The sequence below is a fragment of the Sebastes umbrosus genome, chromosome 5, assembly GCF_015220745.1.
Source record: "Sebastes umbrosus isolate fSebUmb1 chromosome 5, fSebUmb1.pri, whole genome shotgun sequence".
NCBI lineage: Eukaryota > Metazoa > Chordata > Actinopteri > Perciformes > Sebastidae > Sebastes > Sebastes umbrosus.
Genome location: NC_051273.1, coordinates 18013324 through 18034589, shown reverse-complemented (window position 1 = coordinate 18034589; position 21266 = coordinate 18013324). Strand labels below are relative to the sequence as shown.

General features: G+C 41.0%; 1 protein-coding gene across 1 annotated transcript in view; it reads left to right on the top strand.

The window, feature by feature from the left end:
- cpamd8 (C3 and PZP like alpha-2-macroglobulin domain containing 8) overlaps positions 1-21266 on the top strand; it is a 54331-nt gene that overhangs the window by 5660 nt on the left and 27405 nt on the right. Inside the window, exons 6-27 of the mRNA XM_037769777.1 lie at positions 603-620; positions 1571-1625; positions 2274-2387; positions 2758-2842; positions 3006-3114; positions 3324-3551; positions 4167-4337; positions 4442-4570; positions 5410-5608; positions 5907-6088; positions 7726-7875; positions 8420-8581; positions 8682-8824; positions 10188-10250; positions 12293-12524; positions 15510-15663; positions 18647-18777; positions 18922-18973; positions 19138-19436; positions 20128-20196; positions 20288-20444; positions 20569-20745. Of these exons, the coding sequence (XP_037625705.1) occupies positions 603-620; positions 1571-1625; positions 2274-2387; positions 2758-2842; positions 3006-3114; positions 3324-3551; positions 4167-4337; positions 4442-4570; positions 5410-5608; positions 5907-6088; positions 7726-7875; positions 8420-8581; positions 8682-8824; positions 10188-10250; positions 12293-12524; positions 15510-15663; positions 18647-18777; positions 18922-18973; positions 19138-19436; positions 20128-20196; positions 20288-20444; positions 20569-20745 (3079 nt within the window). The remainder of the gene's footprint in view (positions 1-602; positions 621-1570; positions 1626-2273; positions 2388-2757; positions 2843-3005; positions 3115-3323; positions 3552-4166; positions 4338-4441; positions 4571-5409; positions 5609-5906; positions 6089-7725; positions 7876-8419; positions 8582-8681; positions 8825-10187; positions 10251-12292; positions 12525-15509; positions 15664-18646; positions 18778-18921; positions 18974-19137; positions 19437-20127; positions 20197-20287; positions 20445-20568; positions 20746-21266) is intronic.

Genomic DNA, 21266 nt, shown 5'->3' with positions numbered 1-21266 from the left:
TAATTATTATTCAGTAATATGATATATATTATATTGATAGAGGCCATTCTGCATAATGAGTACTTTTACTTTTTGTACTGTAAGTATATTTTGATGCTAATACGTTTGTACTTTTACTTAAGTAAGGTTTTGAATGACGAGTATTTTTATACTGTAGTATAATTACTTTTACATAAATAAAAGATCTGAGTACTGCCTTTTTACCATATCACTTCAGGAAATAGAAGAACTTAATATTTAGCACTTTTCCATCTCTAATTGCTGGAGTCAAGAGGAGAAACCTGGTCTGCCGTGAGTGCAGAGAAATGTACAGTTCCCTATTTACAGGAGCCAAGCTCGAGTCATTTCTCTTGGAATGTTAGCAATGGCTCCAAATATACTGTGCAACTGTGCAGACAGACGGTTTATTGATGTTTGCAGCTATAAAGCTCTGCTGCTGGTACGGGGCAATGCTCACTTTCACAGATGGATGATTGTTGGATAAGGAATGAGCGAGGAGAAGCGTTTGGGAAGAGGCTCAGGATCCTCTCTGGGCTTTAAACTTTGTATCTAATTCATAACGTCTTGTTCTTGTCTTTCTCTTTTTTTTCAATTCTTTGCAGATTGAGGCGTATGTTTTGGTGAGTGGAAGCTGGCGGGACCACCCAGGGGACAGTGGCAATTTTGGTTCCCAGCCTGTTCACAGATTACAGAGCAGGAGTCAGGGCAGCTCACCTAGATAACAGGGTGCTCTTTGGAACAGTACGAGGATAAACAACATGAAAGGAACCTCTTCTCTTCTCGGCTCTTGGTTTTGTCTTTATCAGTCCCCCCACAAACCCCACACACACACACACACTGTGTCTCCCTCTCTCGCACTTACTGGCATTTACTCATTTATTGTCTCTCTTTTCAGAGGTTTTTTTGTAGAGCAAATAACAAGCTGCTGATTCATAAGAAGCTCAGGGAAGCCCAAGCATGACTACAAGCACGTAGATGTTTTTTTGTATGTACTGTATCACCCGAGGAAAAGTATTTTGACAGTGTGGTCTGAGAGGGGAGCCAGGGCTCGGGGTCAAGTTCAGTTCAAGGACTGTTAGACCTGACTTAGTGCCACTGTGTAATGACAATATGCAAATGAATGACTAACATCAGGGCTGGGCAATATGGCCAAATTCTTCTATCCCGATTTAGGTCATTTCATATCTTAATAACGATATATATCACAATATAGCATGTTTTCTGGTAATTCAATAAATAAATAGTCTAGTATATGAAATGATAAAGCCTGTTTTTGTATACGCCGGAGTGAATTATATACTTGAAAAAATTAAAAGTAATTTTCTCATTTTAAGAACATGAGTGCAAGATGAACACAACAGTTTTAAGTGAAATGATAGAGAAAAAAGGAAATAAATACAGGCCTAGTCTATATAGCAATATAGAAAAATATATATATGTCATACATTTTTATATTGTTTTGACGATATATATCGTCATATTGCCCAGCCCTAACTAACATACAGTAATTCAACACTTAAATGTGAAATGAGTAATCTTAACTCTGCTTTCTGAACTTCTAATTTGTCAGGATCCAAGAGGATCCAGGATGGTCCAGTGGAAAAGTCTAAAATCTATCTGCTGTGGTGAGCCACGTCTTCTATAATGTTTTAGCACCGTCATTATGTAGCGGATAAATAAACATTTCATTGTAATGTTTCTCTGGGTTCTCATGTGCTGCTCATTTCCAGCTGCAGGTGGTAACTTAAAATATGACAAAAAGTTATTTTTATTAAATGGTCACAAAATCCTGACAGTAGTGCATGAGACGGGTAATCTGTGGAAAAAAAATCATGTTCCCCTGTGTGCTCCTAGTGCTCCTAGTGGCATTTGCAAGATTTTAACTCGTCCATAAGGAAAACAACCAATCCGAGCCGAGCTGTCTCTACAGCAGCTTTCAACCACTGCTCGCAAAAACTCGCAAAAAGGCGAGAAATAAGCATTACCCAGAGACTGCTCGGCTCTGATTGGTTGGGTGAAATCTTGCAAATGCCATTAGAAGCACATGAGGACACAGAGGAGCATGATGTTTTGTCTCATGCACTTTTGTCAGGATATAGTTTTATAAAAATAACTTTTTATTTTGCTCATAGTTACCAACTGCAGCTTTAATTCAGTATTAAAACATTTAAAAAAGAGAGTGAGATATGTATGTGGTGGTATATATATGTGGTTAATCCCTGTCAAGCATTCAGGCGTTGAAGGTGTTAACTAGATCTCTCTCTGTCCTGTAGGCGTTGTGAACATGAGCTTCCCTCTGTCTGACCAGCCTGTGTTTGGAGAGTGGTTTATCTTTGTGGAGGTGCAGGGCCACACCTATAACAAGTCCTTTGAAGTGCAGAAATATGGTGAGACCCCGCCCGTACAAGAGAGTCCCGGACAACAGTTAATAGCATTGTTTATCAAGAGTGCTTTGTAGAGGAAATTGTCCTGTAGATCTTTCTTGTGTCATTATGTCTATTAGTGATATGTTGATAGTCCATGTTCAGTGATTCATTATTATTTTCTTTGTGGAGCAAATTAAACTTTAAAAGCAGGAATGAATTTCTCCTGATTCTGATAGATGTCTTTAGAGACAAGAAGACACTCTACTGCAATGAAAGTTGTTTTAGAATAACATTACTTTATGCATAAAGCCACTAATAAAGAGTACAAGACATAATGCAACAAAAAAGTAGAATATGTAAGTAAAGTAATATTGTGTCTCCTCTGTCACAGTGATGCCCAAGTTTGAGTTGATGATCGATCCGCCACACTACATCCGTGATCTGAGCTCATGCGAGCAAGCCACCGTCAGGGCCAAGTAAGTCACTTAAAATGAATACATAGAATATATCACCATCCATACAATAGTGGTACATGTAGCTCTGCTTTAGTACATCCATCATGCTTTTTTAATTGTTTCTTGATTCACTGACTTTGGCTGCCTTGTAGATGTAGAGGTCTGACATGTCAATGTTGTGCAGGTACATGTTTGGGAAACCAGTGACGGGGAAGTTGACGGTGAATATGACAGTGAATGGAGTGGGCTACTACCGTCACGAGATGGGCCATCCTGTTATTAAAAACATGGAGGTCAGTTCATTTATTATGCTGATATGCTGCATGTTAATGCTCCCGCTTATGAATTAAATAGCTAATTTAAGGCTCATATTGAAATTAGATTGTTGATTGTCTGAATTGTTAGTCAGGGCTGAATTTTGTTAATACTGTTATTATCGTATTATGGCCGACCTGAACCGTGGCACTTCACAACACCGGGTCACTTCCTCTCCTGTTCTCAGATCAAAGGCTCTGCGAACTTCAGCCTGTGTGTCAAAGACATGATGCCGCTGGATGTGGCCGATCACTTCAGGGGCACCGTGAGCATCTGGGCGTCAGTGAGCAGCGTAGACGGGAGCAGGCAGACCACGTTTGACGATTCAACGCCCGTCCATAAGCAGCTCATCGACATCAAGTACTCCAAGGACACACGCAAACAGTTCAAGCCTGGTCTGCCCTACAAAGGGAAGGTGAGACAGTGGGACAGACGTAGACACACAACTACTGTATGTACCAGAGGTGGGACCAAGTCATTGTTTTGCAAGTCACAAGTAAGTCTCAAGTCTCAAGTCTTTGCACTCAAGTCCTGAGTCAAGACCCAAATCAAGACTGACAAGTCCCAAGTCCTAAACTTTGATTTTCAGGTCCTAAACAAGTCATAATGCGCTCTTCACAGGATGTAATGCCATTTGTGTCTCCGTCTATAATTTTCGACCCGCACATTTTACATTCTGCAATTCGCTTTGTCGACCACCACATAGTTTTTGTACGCAAATAAAATTCTTTGGTAGCATTTTTTCCAACTGGCGCTCAGTAATGTATCGTTAGTTCTTCATGGTTTTCTCCTGCAACTTGATTGGATGCTGTCGGATTGGTTCAAACAAAGTGGATCTAAAGTAATCAAATTTGTGACTTGAGTCTGACTTGAGTCCAGGTCAGGTGACTTGAGTCCACACCTCTGGTATACTATACTAAAGAAAACATAACCAGCTGGTAACTATAGATAAATAAGGTTGGTTAATATTGACCCTGTTGTCTGCTTTTTGTATTTTCCCACCTACTGTTTGTTAACTCTTTCCCCGTAGATTGAGGTGACCTACCCAGATGGGAGCCCAGCTGATGGGGTGAGGGTGCGTGTCAAGGCGGAGCTGACCCCGAAGGACAACGTCTACACCAGCGAGCTGATCTCCAAGGACGGCCAGGCCACCTTTGAGATCCCCTCCATCCCTACTGCAGCCCAGTATGTCTGGCTAGAGGTCAGTGGCTGTAGTAGCAGTAGTTTCTAGTGTCAGCTGATGAAGTGAGGAGGTAATAATACAAATTTAAGCAAAACTTTTTTTACATTTTTTGTTTGACATAGACTAAGGTGACGTCCATTGACGGCAAGACGGTAGGAGACCAGTACCTGCCCAGCTACCTGTCTATCAGTAGCTGGTACTCTCCCAGCAGATGTCACATCCAGATTCAGAGCCCCAGCGCCCCGCTCAAGGTCAGTGCTGCCTTCTTTTTACTCTAAATTCCCTGCGAATGTGGATCTTCAGCATCAGTGTTGTTGCTTCGGGTTTAAACTTAATTTCTGACTATTTTATTGAAAAAATAATTTAATCAAATACCTGTCTTGATGTTTTACAATATAATTGGTGCACATATATTACTCCAGAGAAGCTAAATACATTCCATAGTAATATCCCAGATTTGTGTTTTAAATGTGGATAATTTTTCCATTGCGTTTGGGAATGTTATAAGATTAAAAAAAAGTTCTTGGGAGAGGTAAAATATATGGAGATTTTATCAATACAATCAACTATGGAACCCAAAGATTTCTTTTTGGGGTGCTATCGAAAAGAACATAACATAAGGAAGAGACAGCAAATCTTTCTAGATCTGTCTGTTAAAGGCAAAACGGATGATAGCACTTTCATGTAAAAATGTAAATAGACCAAAAGAAGTATTGGTAAATGGCTAAAACAACTGTCTGCATATATATCCTCAGAAAAAATTACCTATTCTATTAAGGGAAAACAAGAACTATTTTAAAAGCATGGTGTCCTTTTCTTAATTATATATATATTTATATTTATATTTATTTAATTATATATATATATGTATGTTATGTATTTGTTGATTTGTTTATAATTTTTAATGCATTTTTGTTTTCATATTTTTTTCTCTTTGTCTTGTGTATGTTTGTTTACTGATATTGTTTTGTATTGTTTATGTTTTACGTTTCTTGAAAATCGAATAAAGTGTTAAAAAAATAATAATATAATGCCACAGTAACATGTTAACGTCAACATATTTTCATCCCTCTGCATGCATATACTGTAGGTCGGTCAAGAAGCAGAAGTTGCTTTCAAATCCACCTGTCCCTGTAACTTCACCCTCCACTACGAGGTGGCATCCAGGGGGAACATCATCCTGTCGGGCCAACAACCAGCCAACCTGACGGCCTTGCATCGTGGGAAAAGGGCCACCGTCACCTTTGACAAGAACATTCACACCACCCAGCTGCCTCCTTCTGCCTCAGGTTTGTAGGTTTTTATCCCCTGGATTTTAATAGATTTAAGATGTACAGAAAAAACTTTTTAGGAGGCCTGTTTTTTTTTTTTTTATTCTCAGCAGCATGTGCTAGAAGCTAAAATATCTGAGCATTAAGCCTAAAGAGGTTTTTTAGTAGTTTGATCGTCAGCAGGCCAGAACTTTATGAAAGCATCACATACTCTGTTCTTTTGATAGAGTATGATACAGTGTCCCAGCATCTTTATCACAGATGTCTTTAACATCAGATAGTCTTTATGAAGACTGTGTCACCGTTACTCTGCCAGGTGTTGCAGGCTCCTCCTCGTCCTCCCAGGCTGAGATGGACAGCTGCGTATCGTATCTACGCTTTCCTGTCAGCCACAGCATGGCACCGCTCAGCCGCCTGCTGGTCTACTACGTGAGGGAAAACGGCGAAGGCGTCACGGACAGTCTGCAAATCCCTATCCAGCCCGTCTTTGAGAACCAGGTTTGCATTATCTTGAAACATAAGGCTTCAATGTGCATAGTAAAAATAGTGTTATTCCCTGCTTTCCCCTGCCCAGTGGTTCACTACACACAGAAGGGCTGTACAGTGATATATGGTTTGTATCAGCAGTATTTACTACAACATGATGAAAACTAGGGCTGTGAATCACACAAAAGCACCACTTCAAATGTTGTGTTTACCAGAGATGTGCTCATAAGTTTCTTGGAAATAAGTCATTTAACATGAAAAAGCGTAAAAAATTACTAATCAACAAAAAAAAAACGACCGATTAGTCACCCTAATGAAAACAGAATAGACAAAATCGTCTTTATGAACTTTAATTTATCCAGAGAAAATCATTTAATCTGTAATAACTTTTATTACCCCATATTAACCCACATTAAGGAGTAAGTTCCTTGCCCAAACATTGATGTTGGATGTGACTTAGTTATTTTAAAAATAGCTTTATTATGTAATAATTAATAAAAACCTGGAAAAAGTCTGTATACGTTTTGGAGCCGAGTCCAAGTATCCATGCACCAGCTCTGTCCACAGTGTAATGTCTGTAAACAAACAGCTGTGTTGGCCTGGGAGAGCTCCCCAGTTCCTGCCTGCATTAGGTGGAGTTAACTCCCTGAAGTATTTACAGCTCCCTGGTATGCCATTACAACACTCTGAGTGTGTGTGTGTGTGTGTCGGAGGAGGAGGAGGAGGAGGAGGAGGTTGTGAGGGCATGATGAGACAGAGGCCATGCAGGCCGCAGGCAGATGAGTGGGGTCGTGACAGCAGAGGATGACAGGTTACAGAGTGGTGAAAGGAGGGCAGCGGAACCGATTAACGGGGCTAATTTGTGACTGCGCGCTGCTGAAAAATAGTTTTTGATGTGTGAAAGTTTACGGCCGACTCTCACCATCCCCTCCCTCTCTCAGAGCCTGTAGTTTTCCACTCTCCTGTCCTTATGTTTCCCACCACATCTTACAGTTTAACACTATAGGATTGAATGTTCGTCTACAGTATTTGATACAAAAAAAAAGAACAGGCAACACTGCCAACTAGTGCTGAAACATTTAGTCAATTTTAGTTTAGTTTATTTGACAAAATTCAAAATACAGCAGTGAAAATACAATCGTATAAGACATTGTCAGGGATAACACAACTTATTTCCATCATGGTCCCTGTTGTTCCATCAGTTCATCCTCACCACGACAAGAATAGCCGTGCAACGTCCAAAACGGGAGAAACCTGACCACATCTCACATCCCAACACAACAATTAATTAATTAGAAGATCAACAGAAAATTAACCAACAACTCTTAATAATTATTTTGTCATTTATCAGGAAAAAATGCCTATTGTTGGTTCCAGCTTTTCAAATGTAAGGATTTGTTTTAGAAAATTGGCATTTTACACTCTTTTCTGACATGTTATAGACTCAGTGTTTAATGAATCTGTCGACATCTTTCACCATTTGCTGACATTTTATAAACGAAAACACTCATCAATTAATCGAGAAAATAATCGTTAGTCGCATTCCTAAAATATTGTGGACTACACAACTTCTTGTATAAATGCATGCTGCTCCATAGCAATGCTCATGTTATGGTATCGTCTGTTGAATTGTGTTGTTTGGTTTGCAGGTGTCCGTCTCTCTGTCATCTAATGAGTCCATGCCAGGGGACCCCGTGACCCTCCACGTCCGAGGAGAAAAAGGCTCCTGTGTGTGTGTGGCCACGGTGGATAAGAGCCTTTATCTATTAAAGCCCGACTTCCAGCTCAGTCCAGACAAGGTCAGTGCTAAGTTTACACTGACGTTTCACTATCATTAAGTCAACCTTAAAGTGTGGCTTCATCTTTTATTAAGTCTTAAAGGGGACATATCATGAAAAACTCACTTTTTCAGAGCTTGTTCACATACATTAGGGTATCTAGATTGTCTACCAATCCACAAACTCTGAAATAAGACAAACCAGTCTGTTTTTTGTGGGTTGCCTAGATTCAGAAAACATGTGATTCAATATACCGCTCACAGTTTGAGAGCTACTTTTGCAAAGGTGCACCATATTTTTCCCACTAGCTGAGCAGACTGGCCTTTTTCAGGAGGGGGTCTTAAAGAGACAGGCGCTAAAACGGAGCGTTTCAGACAGAGGTTGAATACAGGTATATTCAGACAGACAGTATGAGTGAAATAATGTGTTTTTTTAACATTAAAACATGTAAACATGTTCTAGTAGAAATCCAAAATACAAGTATGAACCAGAAAATGAGATGATATGTCCCCTTTAACTGTTGTTTATCTTAAAACAACTAAACGAATGCGTTTCCTCTGGGCAGGTGTTTAAAGAGCTGGCAGATTTTGACGTTTCGGATGCCTTCGGCATTCCTAAAGACGACGGACACTTCTGGTGGCCCGGGCTGTCATCAAAGAGACGGCGGCGCTCCTCTGTGTTCCCATGGCACTGGGACATCACCAAGGACGCACGCTTCGCTTTCTCAGTGAGATCACACACTTAGTTAAAGAGCCCACAGTGACGGTGCAGGGATAAAAAAAATAGTCATCATTGTGTGTTTTTATTTCTCTGTATGTTTAACACAGGAAACAGGGCTGGTTGTGATGACAGATATGGTGAGTTTAAACCACCGGCAGAGCGGAGGCATGTACACAGACGAGGCCGTTCCCGCCTTCCAGCCGCACACCTCCACCTTAGTGGCTGCCATGCACTCTCGACCCACACCCAGGTAAATGAGGGGTCAGAGGTCGTCTCTGGGCGTCAACTAACCACTCTGAACTGAATTGTCCGATTCTAACTGTGGTGTGGCTCTTTGAAACGTGTTCTTAACTGATATAAAAAGCTCAGAAAGTTCATCATTTTTAAACTAAAAGTTGATAAAAGGAGTTTCTAAATATAAATGTCAGGGTTGTCAAATTTAACACGATATTAACGCATTAACGCAAATTTGTTTTAATGCCACAAATTTCTTTAAAGCGTTAACACAATTGATCTTTCGGAGGTTGTACCAAGCTCAAAAACCTGAAACTAGAAAACCTAAAGAATCCATTGGTGCCAACCATGTCATACTAGCTTGTCGTGAAGGAGGCTAAATAACGCCCCAAATTTTGGTGAGGAAAAACTGACATGGCCATATTCAAAGGGGTCCCTTGACCTCTGACCTCAAGATATATGAATGAAAATGGGTTCTATGGGTACCCACGAGTCTCCTCTTTACAGACATGCCCACTTTATGATAATCACATGCAGTTTGGGGCAAGTCATAGTCAAGTCAGCACACTGATACACTGACAGCTGTTGAGTTTGCCATGTTATGATTTGAGCATATATTCTTTATGCTAAATGCAGTACCTGTGAGGGTTTCTGTACAATATTTGTCATGTTGTTAATTGATTTCCAATAATACATATATACATACATTTGCATAAAGCACTATATTTGCTCACTCCCATGTTGATAAGAATATTAAATATTTGACAAATCTCCCTTTAAAGTACATTTTGAACAGATAAAAAATGTGAGATTAAGTTGCGATAAATCGTGATTAACAAAGTTAAAGTGGCTATATAAACCACAGCCTATATCAGCTTTCTTTGTTAGGATAGCCCCTTTACTGTACGTGTCAGGATGGTCTCTCGAACCATTAAGGGTCCTGTTATTTGAGCTACTTATTCCACTCTCCTTAATGCCGAATGGCAGAAAACATGATGAAAATCTACTGTGATCTTTGACTGGACCACACACAGTTACTAAAAAACATTAGTTTTATAGCAAACCCATGAGAGAGCAATGATTACGTAATACTCCTGAGAGTTATACCTTAGTAATACACATTTCAGTGTTTGTCATGCCTGGGTTGAATAAGGTCTCCAAAGTGAGTAATGTTTTTCATGACAAATGAAATGAGTTTTGTTAGCTTGTCCATAGTTGAGGTCTGCATTCCTTAATGCCACGAATACTTCCCATTCTAGTGATGAACATTAAACACATGACGTGACCTTGAGACAACGTCAGCGCGGTGCAATTATGGTGTTGTTTTATTGTGAGCAGCTGAAACCTGTTATTGATGTCAGCCTGTGTTTTGGTTGCAGAGCAGAGAAGCGGAGGCGCACATTTTTCCCAGAGACTTGGGTGTGGCACTGCCTCAACGTCAGGTATTTAAATCTTTGTATAAATATTTCACTTTGTGTGTGTGGTACATGCCTGCGGCTAGAAATATCAGGTGCACCAGATTGTCTATACTTATATGGGATTTAGTCACAATCTAGTTCTAGGAGAATAGAGAAATGGAGTGGAGAGGGGAAGCTGACCATTTGCACTGTGATCTCTGTACTTAGACACACTACACTGTACATACATAGAGATCACATACCTATAAATACATCTCTTTAAATGTTGCAGTGTTTACACAGTTCTCACTTATTTGTATATTTTTTTAACTGCAATGTCTACATTTCTCTATTTTTATCTTAAATCAACTTTACTAAGTTACATGCTTTAATGTCGCAACGTTACACAGCCCTGTATACACATTTCTTTATTCTAGTAGGTCTTTACTTATTGAACGTACATTTTTTGTTTTTATTTCACACTGGCTTTTGCAATGTAAACGTATGTTTCTCATGCCAATACAGCCCTTTTGAATTGAATTGAATTGGAAGAGAAGAAAAATAATCGCCAACTATTTTGATAATCGACTAATTGGTTTGAGTCATTTTATAAGAAGAAAGAAAAAATCAAAGTCCTTTGATTCCAGCTTCTTAAATGTGAATATTTTGTGGTTTCTTTACTCCTCTGTGACAGTAAATTGAATATCTTTGAGTTGTGAGGATGTCATCTTGGGTTTTGGGAAACACTGATTGACCTTTTTCACCATTTTCTGACAATTTATAGACCAAACAATTAATCGATTAATCGCGAAAATAATCAACAGATTAATTGACAAGCCCTAAAACATACAAAAACCTTTAAGGATGAAACAAACAGGAGACAAAAGGAAAGAAACATTCATGAAATGTAAGAGGAGACGAGAATACATGAAGAAGAAAGAAAAAAGGAGGTGTGAAGAGAAAGATATAGGAAAGAACTAGAGCTGTAACGACTAATCGATTAGTTGTCAACTATTAAATTAATGGCCAACTATTTTGATAATCGATTAATCAGTTTGAGTAATTTTTTAAGAAATAAAGGGTCATAATTCTCTGATTCCAGCTTCTTAAATGTGAATATTTTCGGGTTTCTTAACTCCTCTTTGACAATCAACTGAATATCTTTGAGTTGTGGACAAAATAAGACATTTGAAGACGTCATCTTGGGCTTTAGGAAACACTGATCGACATTTTTCACCATCTTATAGAGCAAACAACTAATCAATTAATCGAGAAAATAATCGAGAAAATAATCGACAGATTAATCGACAATGAAAAATAACCGTTAGTTGCAGCCCCAGTAAGAAGAATAAGAAAGGTGGAAGGGAAGTTGAGATGAGAAAGGAGGTGCTGGAGAGGAGAGAGTGAAGATGGAAGCGAGCGAGGAGAGGAAAGGTGCGAGTCGAGCCTGATGTTTCAGCGGCGTCCAGCGTTTCCCCCCTCCGGGTGTGAATGTGCCTCATTTAAATTGGGCGATCTTGGAACGGACTGTCACTTTCTCAACAGCTCCTTCCATTCATTTTCAGCCAATATAAATGAACTGCCCATAGATTTCCATATGCTTGATTCCTTTGGATGGGACTTCAGCTCTGCCTAATTTCCTGCGAAGTCTAAAGCTCTGATTTCCCTTAAAAAGTCTATTAAAGTGGATTTTTGGGCAACTTTGATCAAAAGGAAGGGCGTACATGGAGTTTTTCAGGTTTATTATGCCCTGCGACGGTTTGCCAACACCAACATTAAATATGCGTTGCCAATAATGAGCTCAGTCCATTTGATCCAAAGAAACAGATGGGGTCAACACCTGACTGTCCCTCACACCTATCCGTTTCAGAGTGTTTGCTGTAGTTACATCGGTGCAGGTGTTGGTGTTGACACAGGTGTTGCTAACATAAAAGTGATCTGCGGTGATTCATCAAGCGCGTCCTTGTAGTCTGTGGCTTTTTATTGCTCATGTTGTATAAAACCATGAAAGGATGCTAAAAAAAAAATTTTTTTTAATTCACTCTCCAACTCCACTCAAGTTGTGTCTCAACGTGTGTCACTTCCAGCTCTGAAACCGGGGAAGCTGAGCTGAAACTGGAGGTGCCGGATTCAATCACCACGTGGGTGACGGAAGCTGTCGGCCTGTCGGAGGAAAAGGGTCTGGGCTTAGCGAAGAGAGCGGAGCTTCGTACCTTCAAACCCTTCTTCGTTGACTTCACCTTGCCCTACAGCTTAATCAGAGGGGAGCAGACCAAAGTTCCCCTCACTGTCTACAACTACCTGCCAACCTGCTCTGAGGTAAGATGATGAACGAGGCGGCAGATGGGCAGGAAACAAGTTTCCACAGTGCAGCATGTGTGCAATCGCAGTCGCCTTCACACAGTAGAAACTTCACACTCTTTATCTCAACCATATTTCTGAAGACGACGAGGGTACCACCTCTACCACAGGGATAGAGCTTAACTTTAGCCCATTACCTATTATCTGCAAGTCTTGAAAAGTAAAAAAAAAAAGCTTTGAATTCAGTTTCCTCAAAAAAGCTCTTAGAAGGTAGTAAACATTTTTAGATTTAATTGACAAATGCCTTAAATATTTTACTCTTGCCTTAGTTTTAAAGTGTTTTTGTATCTTATTGCAGGCTGTTGGGTTCATCACACTCCTATAAACTAAAAGTGAGTTTTTTGTGACAACGGATTGTGCTTTCAGTCAGCACCATCAGACCTGTAGCAAGCTCTGTATAAAGCTCATCATCTCATAACTTGAATTAACTTAAATTAATGAATCATTTTCAATTGGTTAATCCAGTGGATCCCAAAAGATTTTTTTTGTTGTCATGGCACCCCGAGCCACCCAACACTGGTTATAATATGGGCTTTATTCTTCTGTTTTGATATGTTGAAAACATTACGTAAAACATACTTAATGAAAAGGTCGTGAAACATAAAAAATGCACAATAAATGAACAATGATATGATAAATCTTTCGGCACCCTTGTCCTGTCCTCAAAGCACCCAACTAAATTAATTATATCATTAGGAATTATTGTTATATACTGCTGATTCTATAATATAATAAATATTATATTATATTATTATAGCTGTACATTATCCCGCTTATTACACGGCTACTTACTTCTGAAATCAATAATTTGACACAAAAACGGTCCGCCAGAGTCCGACTTCAGAACTGTGCTCATAGCAACTGTCTACTATAAAGAAATACAGATCGCAGAACACCGTGATTGACCAATCAGAATCAAGTATTCAACAAAGCTGTGTAATAAATAATAAATAATTCATATTGCCCCTACTGGTTTTCCATCATACTTTCATACTTCGACAGGTTTGATGGTGAAATATGTATTAAATTGCTTTTTATGTGGTATTGAAAAGGTCTTCAATTGAACTTACGTGTGCGGATAACGTGTGCATTAAAATGTTCTTCATGCATTGCTGGTCAAATTCCTCACTGTCAAGTGAAAAGAAGTCGCTGCCTACTTCATATGTGTCAGAGAAGACACACTGAAAGTCTACACCCTTCCTGGAAGGAAAGTGGGAGTTGTCATCAACAAAGAAAGGGCTGATAGGAAATTGATCAAAATTGTTAGAAAAGCCATCAATTAGACAGAAGTTTCTTGTTCCTTTTACACATCACTGACTAAATAAATGGAGTGTGCAACTAGGAGAAATAAACCCACATTATACATACAGTACATACTGCTATTACTAATACGTCAATACAGCAACTGGTATTATTGCTACTACTATGACAGCTGCAACTCCTACTATACTACCATCACCTTTACTGCTACTGTTTCTGGGGCCGCTTGCTCAAATATTTTACATCCTGTGTGGTTCTCACTCTGGAATAGTGTTTTTACCAACTAAACATTGAGGTTATCTGAGGTTACTCCAGTCAGGCACAAACGACAAACTACTACTGCTGTGTTTGTTTTGGAAGAAATCTGTGGAAGTTGGTTGTTTGTGCAGCGAGATTGGTGGATGTTTTGTGCTGTACAACAGGAAAACAAAGAAAAATAAAGATACATAAACACTGCAGAGGGAGAAGGTCAAAGAAAAAAAGCTGCCAAACAAACAAATAACTTGCAAAAAAAGTGACTTGTCTGAAGTGTTAAGTTGATTTTTGCAGTGTAATGACATGAATAAACCTGTCTGCCGCTTTTTCATGCCCCTCGGCGTCACTTTAGTTTTAGGCAACAAAACCACTTAGTTAGGTTTAGGAAAAAACTACATGGTTGGTCTTAAAACGACTACGTTTGTAAAGTGAAAATGAAACTGAACATTGTGAACATGGGACACGAACGAACAGCTGATTGTAACATTTAACGCATGGGACACAAACCCATCCACTCCCAGCGCACTTTCTCTGAGTGTTTACTGTTGGCGCGTATGGGTTTACATTGTAGTTAATGTATAGCTCTCGGTGCGTCTCATACCGCCGCTAAAGGGTGCCTTGTGCGATGGTATCACACGCTGATGGCCTTGACAAAGTGTCGGTATTTGACGCCCTGGGAGTGAGAACGGGCTGTGTGCTTCATATAGGTGATGGGCTAAAACATGTAAACTACTGCGATAGCCCTTAAAGTTTTAGTTCATTTAGCAGAACCGGCTTAATGTCAAACCAGTGTGATGAAAGAGACAAGGCTTCTTATTGAATGATGTAGGTAGGCAGGCAGAGGGATACTGAGGGACTGGAAATGGTGGCCAAAGGAAGCACAGGTTTGTAATGTGAAATTATGAGATTAGCTCAGAAGTATGTTTTAGCCCTCTACGCTCCGTCTTGGCCTTAAATGGGTCCATCCTGCGCTCCACACGGATGACATCATGATGTTTGCAGATGAGCCTGTTAAAAGGCCTGTGCGTGTGCTGCCCTGATGTCATGTTCGGAGAATATACAAACCAGAGTAGCCTTTCCTTTGATGTCCACCCCGGCAACATGTGATTCCTATATTTTCTGCTCCGTTATTTACGACTTGTGGCGTGTGGATAAAGAACAGTTAAAAGATCCCTCTGCGTTACCGAGCCCTCTGTGAAAATTGGACGATGAGTGGAACTTAATCCTTTGGGGAGCTTGAGAAGCATGAGTCAGTCAGCATGGAAAATCCACAATGTGATTTAAAATTTCTCCCCTCGCTTTCGGAGCTTTGAGGAGAACACGCTATATGAGGGAGGAGGGGCGTGCCGGCACAAATGATGTCATCGTAGCCTGTCAGAGGAGATCAATTGCCTCTGATTTGTCTCTTCCTCTCCTCTCCTCTCACAGGTTCATGTGAAAGTCTCAGTTCCGAAAGGCATAAAGTTCATTGGCCACCCTGGAAAGCACCACCTCACAAGGAAGAAGTGTGTTGCTCCCGGAGAGGCGACGCCGACATCCATTGTGTTGTCTTTCACTGAACTGGGGTCTGCAAACATCACAGGTATTTTATTTATATTGCATATTTAACAAATTCACCTCAAGGGGCTTTACAATCTGTACAGCATACGACACCCTCTGTCCTCAGACCCTCGATTTGGAGAAAACTCCCCCCAAAAACCCTTTAAAGGTAGATTTGGTAGTGCTGTTCAAATACATTTTTTACTATATTTGTTGAAATTCTCTTTACATCCCGACAGCAAACAATAAATCAAATGCTCTGACCAAAAACAATAAAATAAAATCCGGTATCTGTGGCTGTCGCAGGACTGTAATAAACCTGCTTAATGCAGTAATTGCGTAATTGGATGAGTCTTCCACAAGCTGCTATCATGACAGCTGTGATTATGTTACATTATGGTTGTTAACATTCATAATGATAATTTTGTAGGAGTGGCTTTGGAGGGAGGCCCGAAGGGACGGACTGTCAGTGTTGCTGTCTTGGTGACTTTCTTGCCAGATTAAGCAGTTTTTGGAGCTAGTGCTAATCCAAAATGAATAAGGATTCTTGATTTCTCTATTGTATTCCATCTTTTTAAATACTTTTATGGGCAGGGTTTTAGGGTTTTAACATTATCCTGTGCACATTTTCTCATAATGCCATGGCAGTTGCAAGGCAAAGGTCAAAGGGCAGGTAAATTGGCCAGATATCATCACTATTTGCAACACTTGGAAAAACACTTTCCAGGCATTTTCACTGTGTGTCAGTATAATAGATACAATAAACAGTTGTATTACTAGCAACACAGCAACTTCATAGTTATTTAAAGACATTGAAGGGATAGTTTGGGTGTTTTGAAGTGGGGTTGTATGAGGTACTTATATTTTAACCACCTAAAAGAAAGGCTCACCTAAAAAAATCTGTATTAATTTAAGTTTACGCTACATTTAGAATGTTTTCCGACAGGGAACTGAACTGAAAGTGAAACTTATCTATACTGTTTTTGGCAACGGAGTCTGGTGGCTTTGAAGTTTCACTCTCAGTCCACTTCCCTGATGGACGGCAAGATAAAGGGATTTTTTTAGGTGACTAAAATACAATTGCTGCTGGCCCCGTCCACAGCAGTACATTGCTTTGCTTCTGTGTCGATACTCCTGTCTGCTTCTCCAAACTGGGGGCGTGCTGACTGTCATCTACTGTAGGTAATACACTGACTATGGATAAGTACCTCATACAACCCTTCTTCAAAACACCCGAACTATCCCTTAAAGTAAAGTTAAATTATTGCAACAATCTAGGATGAGCTATTCTTATATCCCACAATCCCTGTCTCGGGCTCATGATCAGAAAGGAGGCCGGCTCAGCCTTTGTTTTGATGGCGTGCTTCAGAGTTTTGATGCTAATGTAAACAATACACATGAGATTGTGCTGTATCATGGAAATAACGTTATTTGAATTCTTAAGTGGCGTAGCACTTGAAAGAAACAGCAGCCTTTCACGAGGACATTAGTACGCTCAGTGTGATGCCTCACAAAAAAGGCAAGCCTTTGACTTAAGAGAGCTCCGCTGGCCAAAGGGGCCGAGCTGTGTGTGATCTGGTCACCCACCCACGGTTACAACCAGTCCCCTCCACAACGCATGTGAGAACAAAGCAGGCCAGCAGTGGGGGAGCAACCAGAGCTGTGCTGTGACACTCAGTGGCATGTTGATGAGTTTGCAGGTCACTGGCGGTCAATGGGCCCCCCATGGCCCCACTCTTAGTCCCCTGGCCCCTTGTGTTTCCCTCTCAGTACACACACACAAAGAGACGCCACTGGCACAGGGCCATATTTCCAATGTGCTCCCCAGCAAGAGAACTGGGAGTCCTCTTACAGACATGTTTGTCCTGTGTAACGTATGTTGATGTCCGCTAATGACATTAGAGACGTGACCATAGCCAGGTATTAGTGACGTTTGACGTTTTTTTCCAAATCTCTTGACAATTTGCCAACATTGTTATGATATACTGTATATATACAGTATATATATATGTATATTTATTAAATCTCCCCATAAAGAGTGACTTTTAAAGGTAGGGTTGGTAGTGCTGTTCAAATAATTTTCTGTTATATTAGTTGAAACTCTCATTACATCCCGACAGCAATCAATAAATCAAATGCTCTGACAAAAAAAAAAGAAAAATATCCGGTATCTGTGGCTGTCGCAGGACTGTAAATAAACCAGTCCAATCATTTCATTCGGCCCGAATGTAATGATTGGACGGGTTACCTGTCTGCTTACCTGTGCGCACTCTGTCCGTGCACTCATTGCTTGTCAAGGGTGTCTTCCACAAGCTGCTAGCTTGACAGCTGTGAGCACTAACAATAGCTGTTTACGTTCATTATGATAATTTGAGGGGAGTGGCTTTGGAAGAAGACCTGAAGCAACAGACTGTCAGTTTTGCCGACTTTCTCACTAGATTTAGTGACTTTTGGAGCTGGTGCTGCTAGCTACTTTTAGCGGAAAAGAGTTGGCAACACTGGGCTGTTTTTTTCCCGGTCGGATCATTTTTTAATTCTAGTGGACTCTTGCTGGTTTCTCAGCATTACCGACCCAACCTTTAAGTACATCATATAGGATGAGCCTCAATGTCTAGATTGGCAAAGGTCAAAACAATATTGCTGAGTTGTTACAAGTACTCTTTATAATGATAATAAACAACTTGAAGTGTCACAACTACCAACCAACTCTGGGCAGACAGATTTAAAGGGCTTGTCCTTCATCCCCAGTGCTCCCGGCCTTACTGTGAGCATTTTATTTAATAGCACATACTGCATATAAACGTCGGGGACAATAACTCAAACTTCAAATTTCTTCTGAGTGGGTAAAACTTGAAAGTCTTGTGGCTTTGGAGAGCAATACCGCCTTCATATGTTCTTCAGGCTCTTTAAGGACCTAGCAATTGGCTTTGGGCGTCACTCCGCAGACACACTATACAACCAAAGGGGTGACATTTTGCCGTGACATAAATTAAATAAGGAAATTTTGTTCTCTGCCGCCCCGATAGCCCGTGCTATTGCCTACAGCGAACCAAGCTGCTGTTCAGATGGATTCCAGACGGGCAAAACGGGCAACGACATGGACGATAAAAGGACCCCAATCGGCCTGGATTTTGTCCGCAGGACTGTCGACGTGGAGGTAAGAGAGCTGATATTGATCAATGTCACTTGATAAAGAAGATTTGCTTTATATACTGTATATTATTTATTCAACATTAGGTTAGAATTGTGTTGAGATAATCTGTCAATCTGTTAATCACGTTTCCTCTCACTCTCCTTGCAGCCAGAAGGCCTTCCCAGGGAATACACCTACAGTGTCTTCTTCTGTCCCAATGGTCAGTGCGGAAATCTATTCCTGATATCATTAATACTTTTTCAAGAGACCAATGGGACATCATAGTTTTCCTGCTGTATCATCTCCCTAATTCTCAAATTGATGTATGCATAATGTCAACACTAAACCTATGTGCCTAACTGTATTTAATATTTCCATTCTCAGAGAGAATCCACATTTCCACCCCCAACAAGTACGAGTATCAGTATGTGAAAAAGCCGGCCAAGATGAATCAGTTCCAAGTGGCAGTGAAGACCCACAACGACGCCCATTTTGCCCTCTCCGCCAGCCCTCACGACAGCGCAGAGATGCTAGAGATCGTACTTGGGGGCAGGCAAAACACCCGCTCTTGGATCTCCTTGGGCAAGATGGGCGAACCCCTGATCAGCGCCGCCACGCCAGGCATCCTCTCCTGGGATGAGTTCCGCAGCTTCTGGATCAGCTGGAAGGGAGGCGTGGTACAGGTAAGGAGATAAAGGAACTGTCGAAGAAACTCTCGCAGGTCAGGGGGTTGGATAAATATATGTACTGGTTTAGTGTGATAGATTGGCAGCGATTAATTGACTGTCGTCGACATAGCATGATGAAATATCCTGCACTAACTAGTGCAACAGATTTGTGTTCAGATCATAAGCGGATGCTCCGAAACAAAGAGAAGAGAGTGAAAAGGACTCAGCAGGCCATGGGGTCTGTGTGTTAGGAGGACTGGCGCCACTTTTACTGGCTTGCGTCCCTGTAAGGTCACGCTTAACGGGCTGATGTCACTGAGGACACCCAGTGATCCATGGCCTGGTCCTCGCATGGCCCTCTCTGGCTGGCACACTGCTCCCCAGCCCCAGCGTTAGACTCGCACCGCTCACCAAAGCCGGCGTATCACGGCCCAATAGGATTCATTTACTTTCTTGGGGGCATTTTGGGTTGAATGAGCCGTGGGGCTCGGCCTCGCATGGTCTTTAGCTTAATGTGATTACGCAATGAAACTCTAGTCGCAGAGAGGAAATGTGCTCTACGTGGGTCTGTTTGTATGTTTGTGTTTGTGTGCGGGAGGTGAGTGAATCACACTAGCATCACCAAGACTTGGCAGATTAGTGCTCAGTATGAGGGAGTCCAAAAAAAGCACCAGTTGCTCTCTAAAGTCTGCATTATTCTCTCCAGGTGGGGCACGGTTTACATCCATCCAATGAATCAGTGATCCTCCAGTGGGCAGGCCAATCCCCCGGACAGGTTTGACTCTTTTTATGGCATTTATATACTAGTTGCAGTGATTTATCTTTACAGATCATTTAAAAAAATAATAATTTGTGTGTCCATCCAGGTGCGTCACATAGGCTTCTCAACAGGCTGGGGATCAGTCGGGGAGTTTAAGATCTGGAGGAAGGAAGACTCTGATGAGAACCACAATGAGGCCTTCACTCTGGGGGTCCCACACAACATGGTGCCCGGATCTGAGAGGGCCACTGCATTTATGATTGGTAAACTTTGATTATGTGTATGCATATGTACATATTGATGTCTAATTATCTACTGCTTCCATTATACTACATCCTAAGCCTTCAGTAAAGCTTACATGGGTTTGTATGTGTGCCACCATATCAGGGGATGTTATGGGTCCAACTCTTAATAACCTGGACAAGCTGTTGCGGCTGCCCTTTGGATGTGGAGAGCAGAACATGATCCACTTTGCCCCCAACGTCTTTGTTCTCAAGTACCTGCAGAAGACCAGACAGCTCAGCCCCGAGGTTGAGAATGAAGCAACCGACTACCTGCTGCAAGGTAAAGATCACATTCTGGTTTTCATAACATGTTGCACCCTTAGACCAAACTTTTAATGCAAACTTATACCTGTGGGTTAAAGATGAGCTCCTCACTAAGCTGTAAAAATACTCTCTGTTGCTCTCTTTACCTCTTATCCTATGACTTGTCCTGAGAAGTTTTACTTGTTCACGTCAGAGAAATATTACCCTGGAAACGAGACAAGAAATTTGGCATGGGAAACATTCTGGTTCACGTTCACGTTGGAGCAGGCTTTGGTTGAATGCAGGTAAACAGTCCATGCGGAGAGCAAAAGAGGCGGATCGCATTGGCCGTAAGGCAATCTGGGAACCGGCTGTCATCTGATGATGAATTAGCTTTTTATTAGTTTAAAATTAGCTTGTAAACTGGCTACTTGTGAAACAATACGGTTGTACACGTCGTCTTTCAACTCCAGTCTCACATCTCAAGTTGCTAATCGGACTGTAAACAATGAGCAGAGCACAGAAAAAGGAAGTCTTGGCCCAGATATCCGCTGGCTA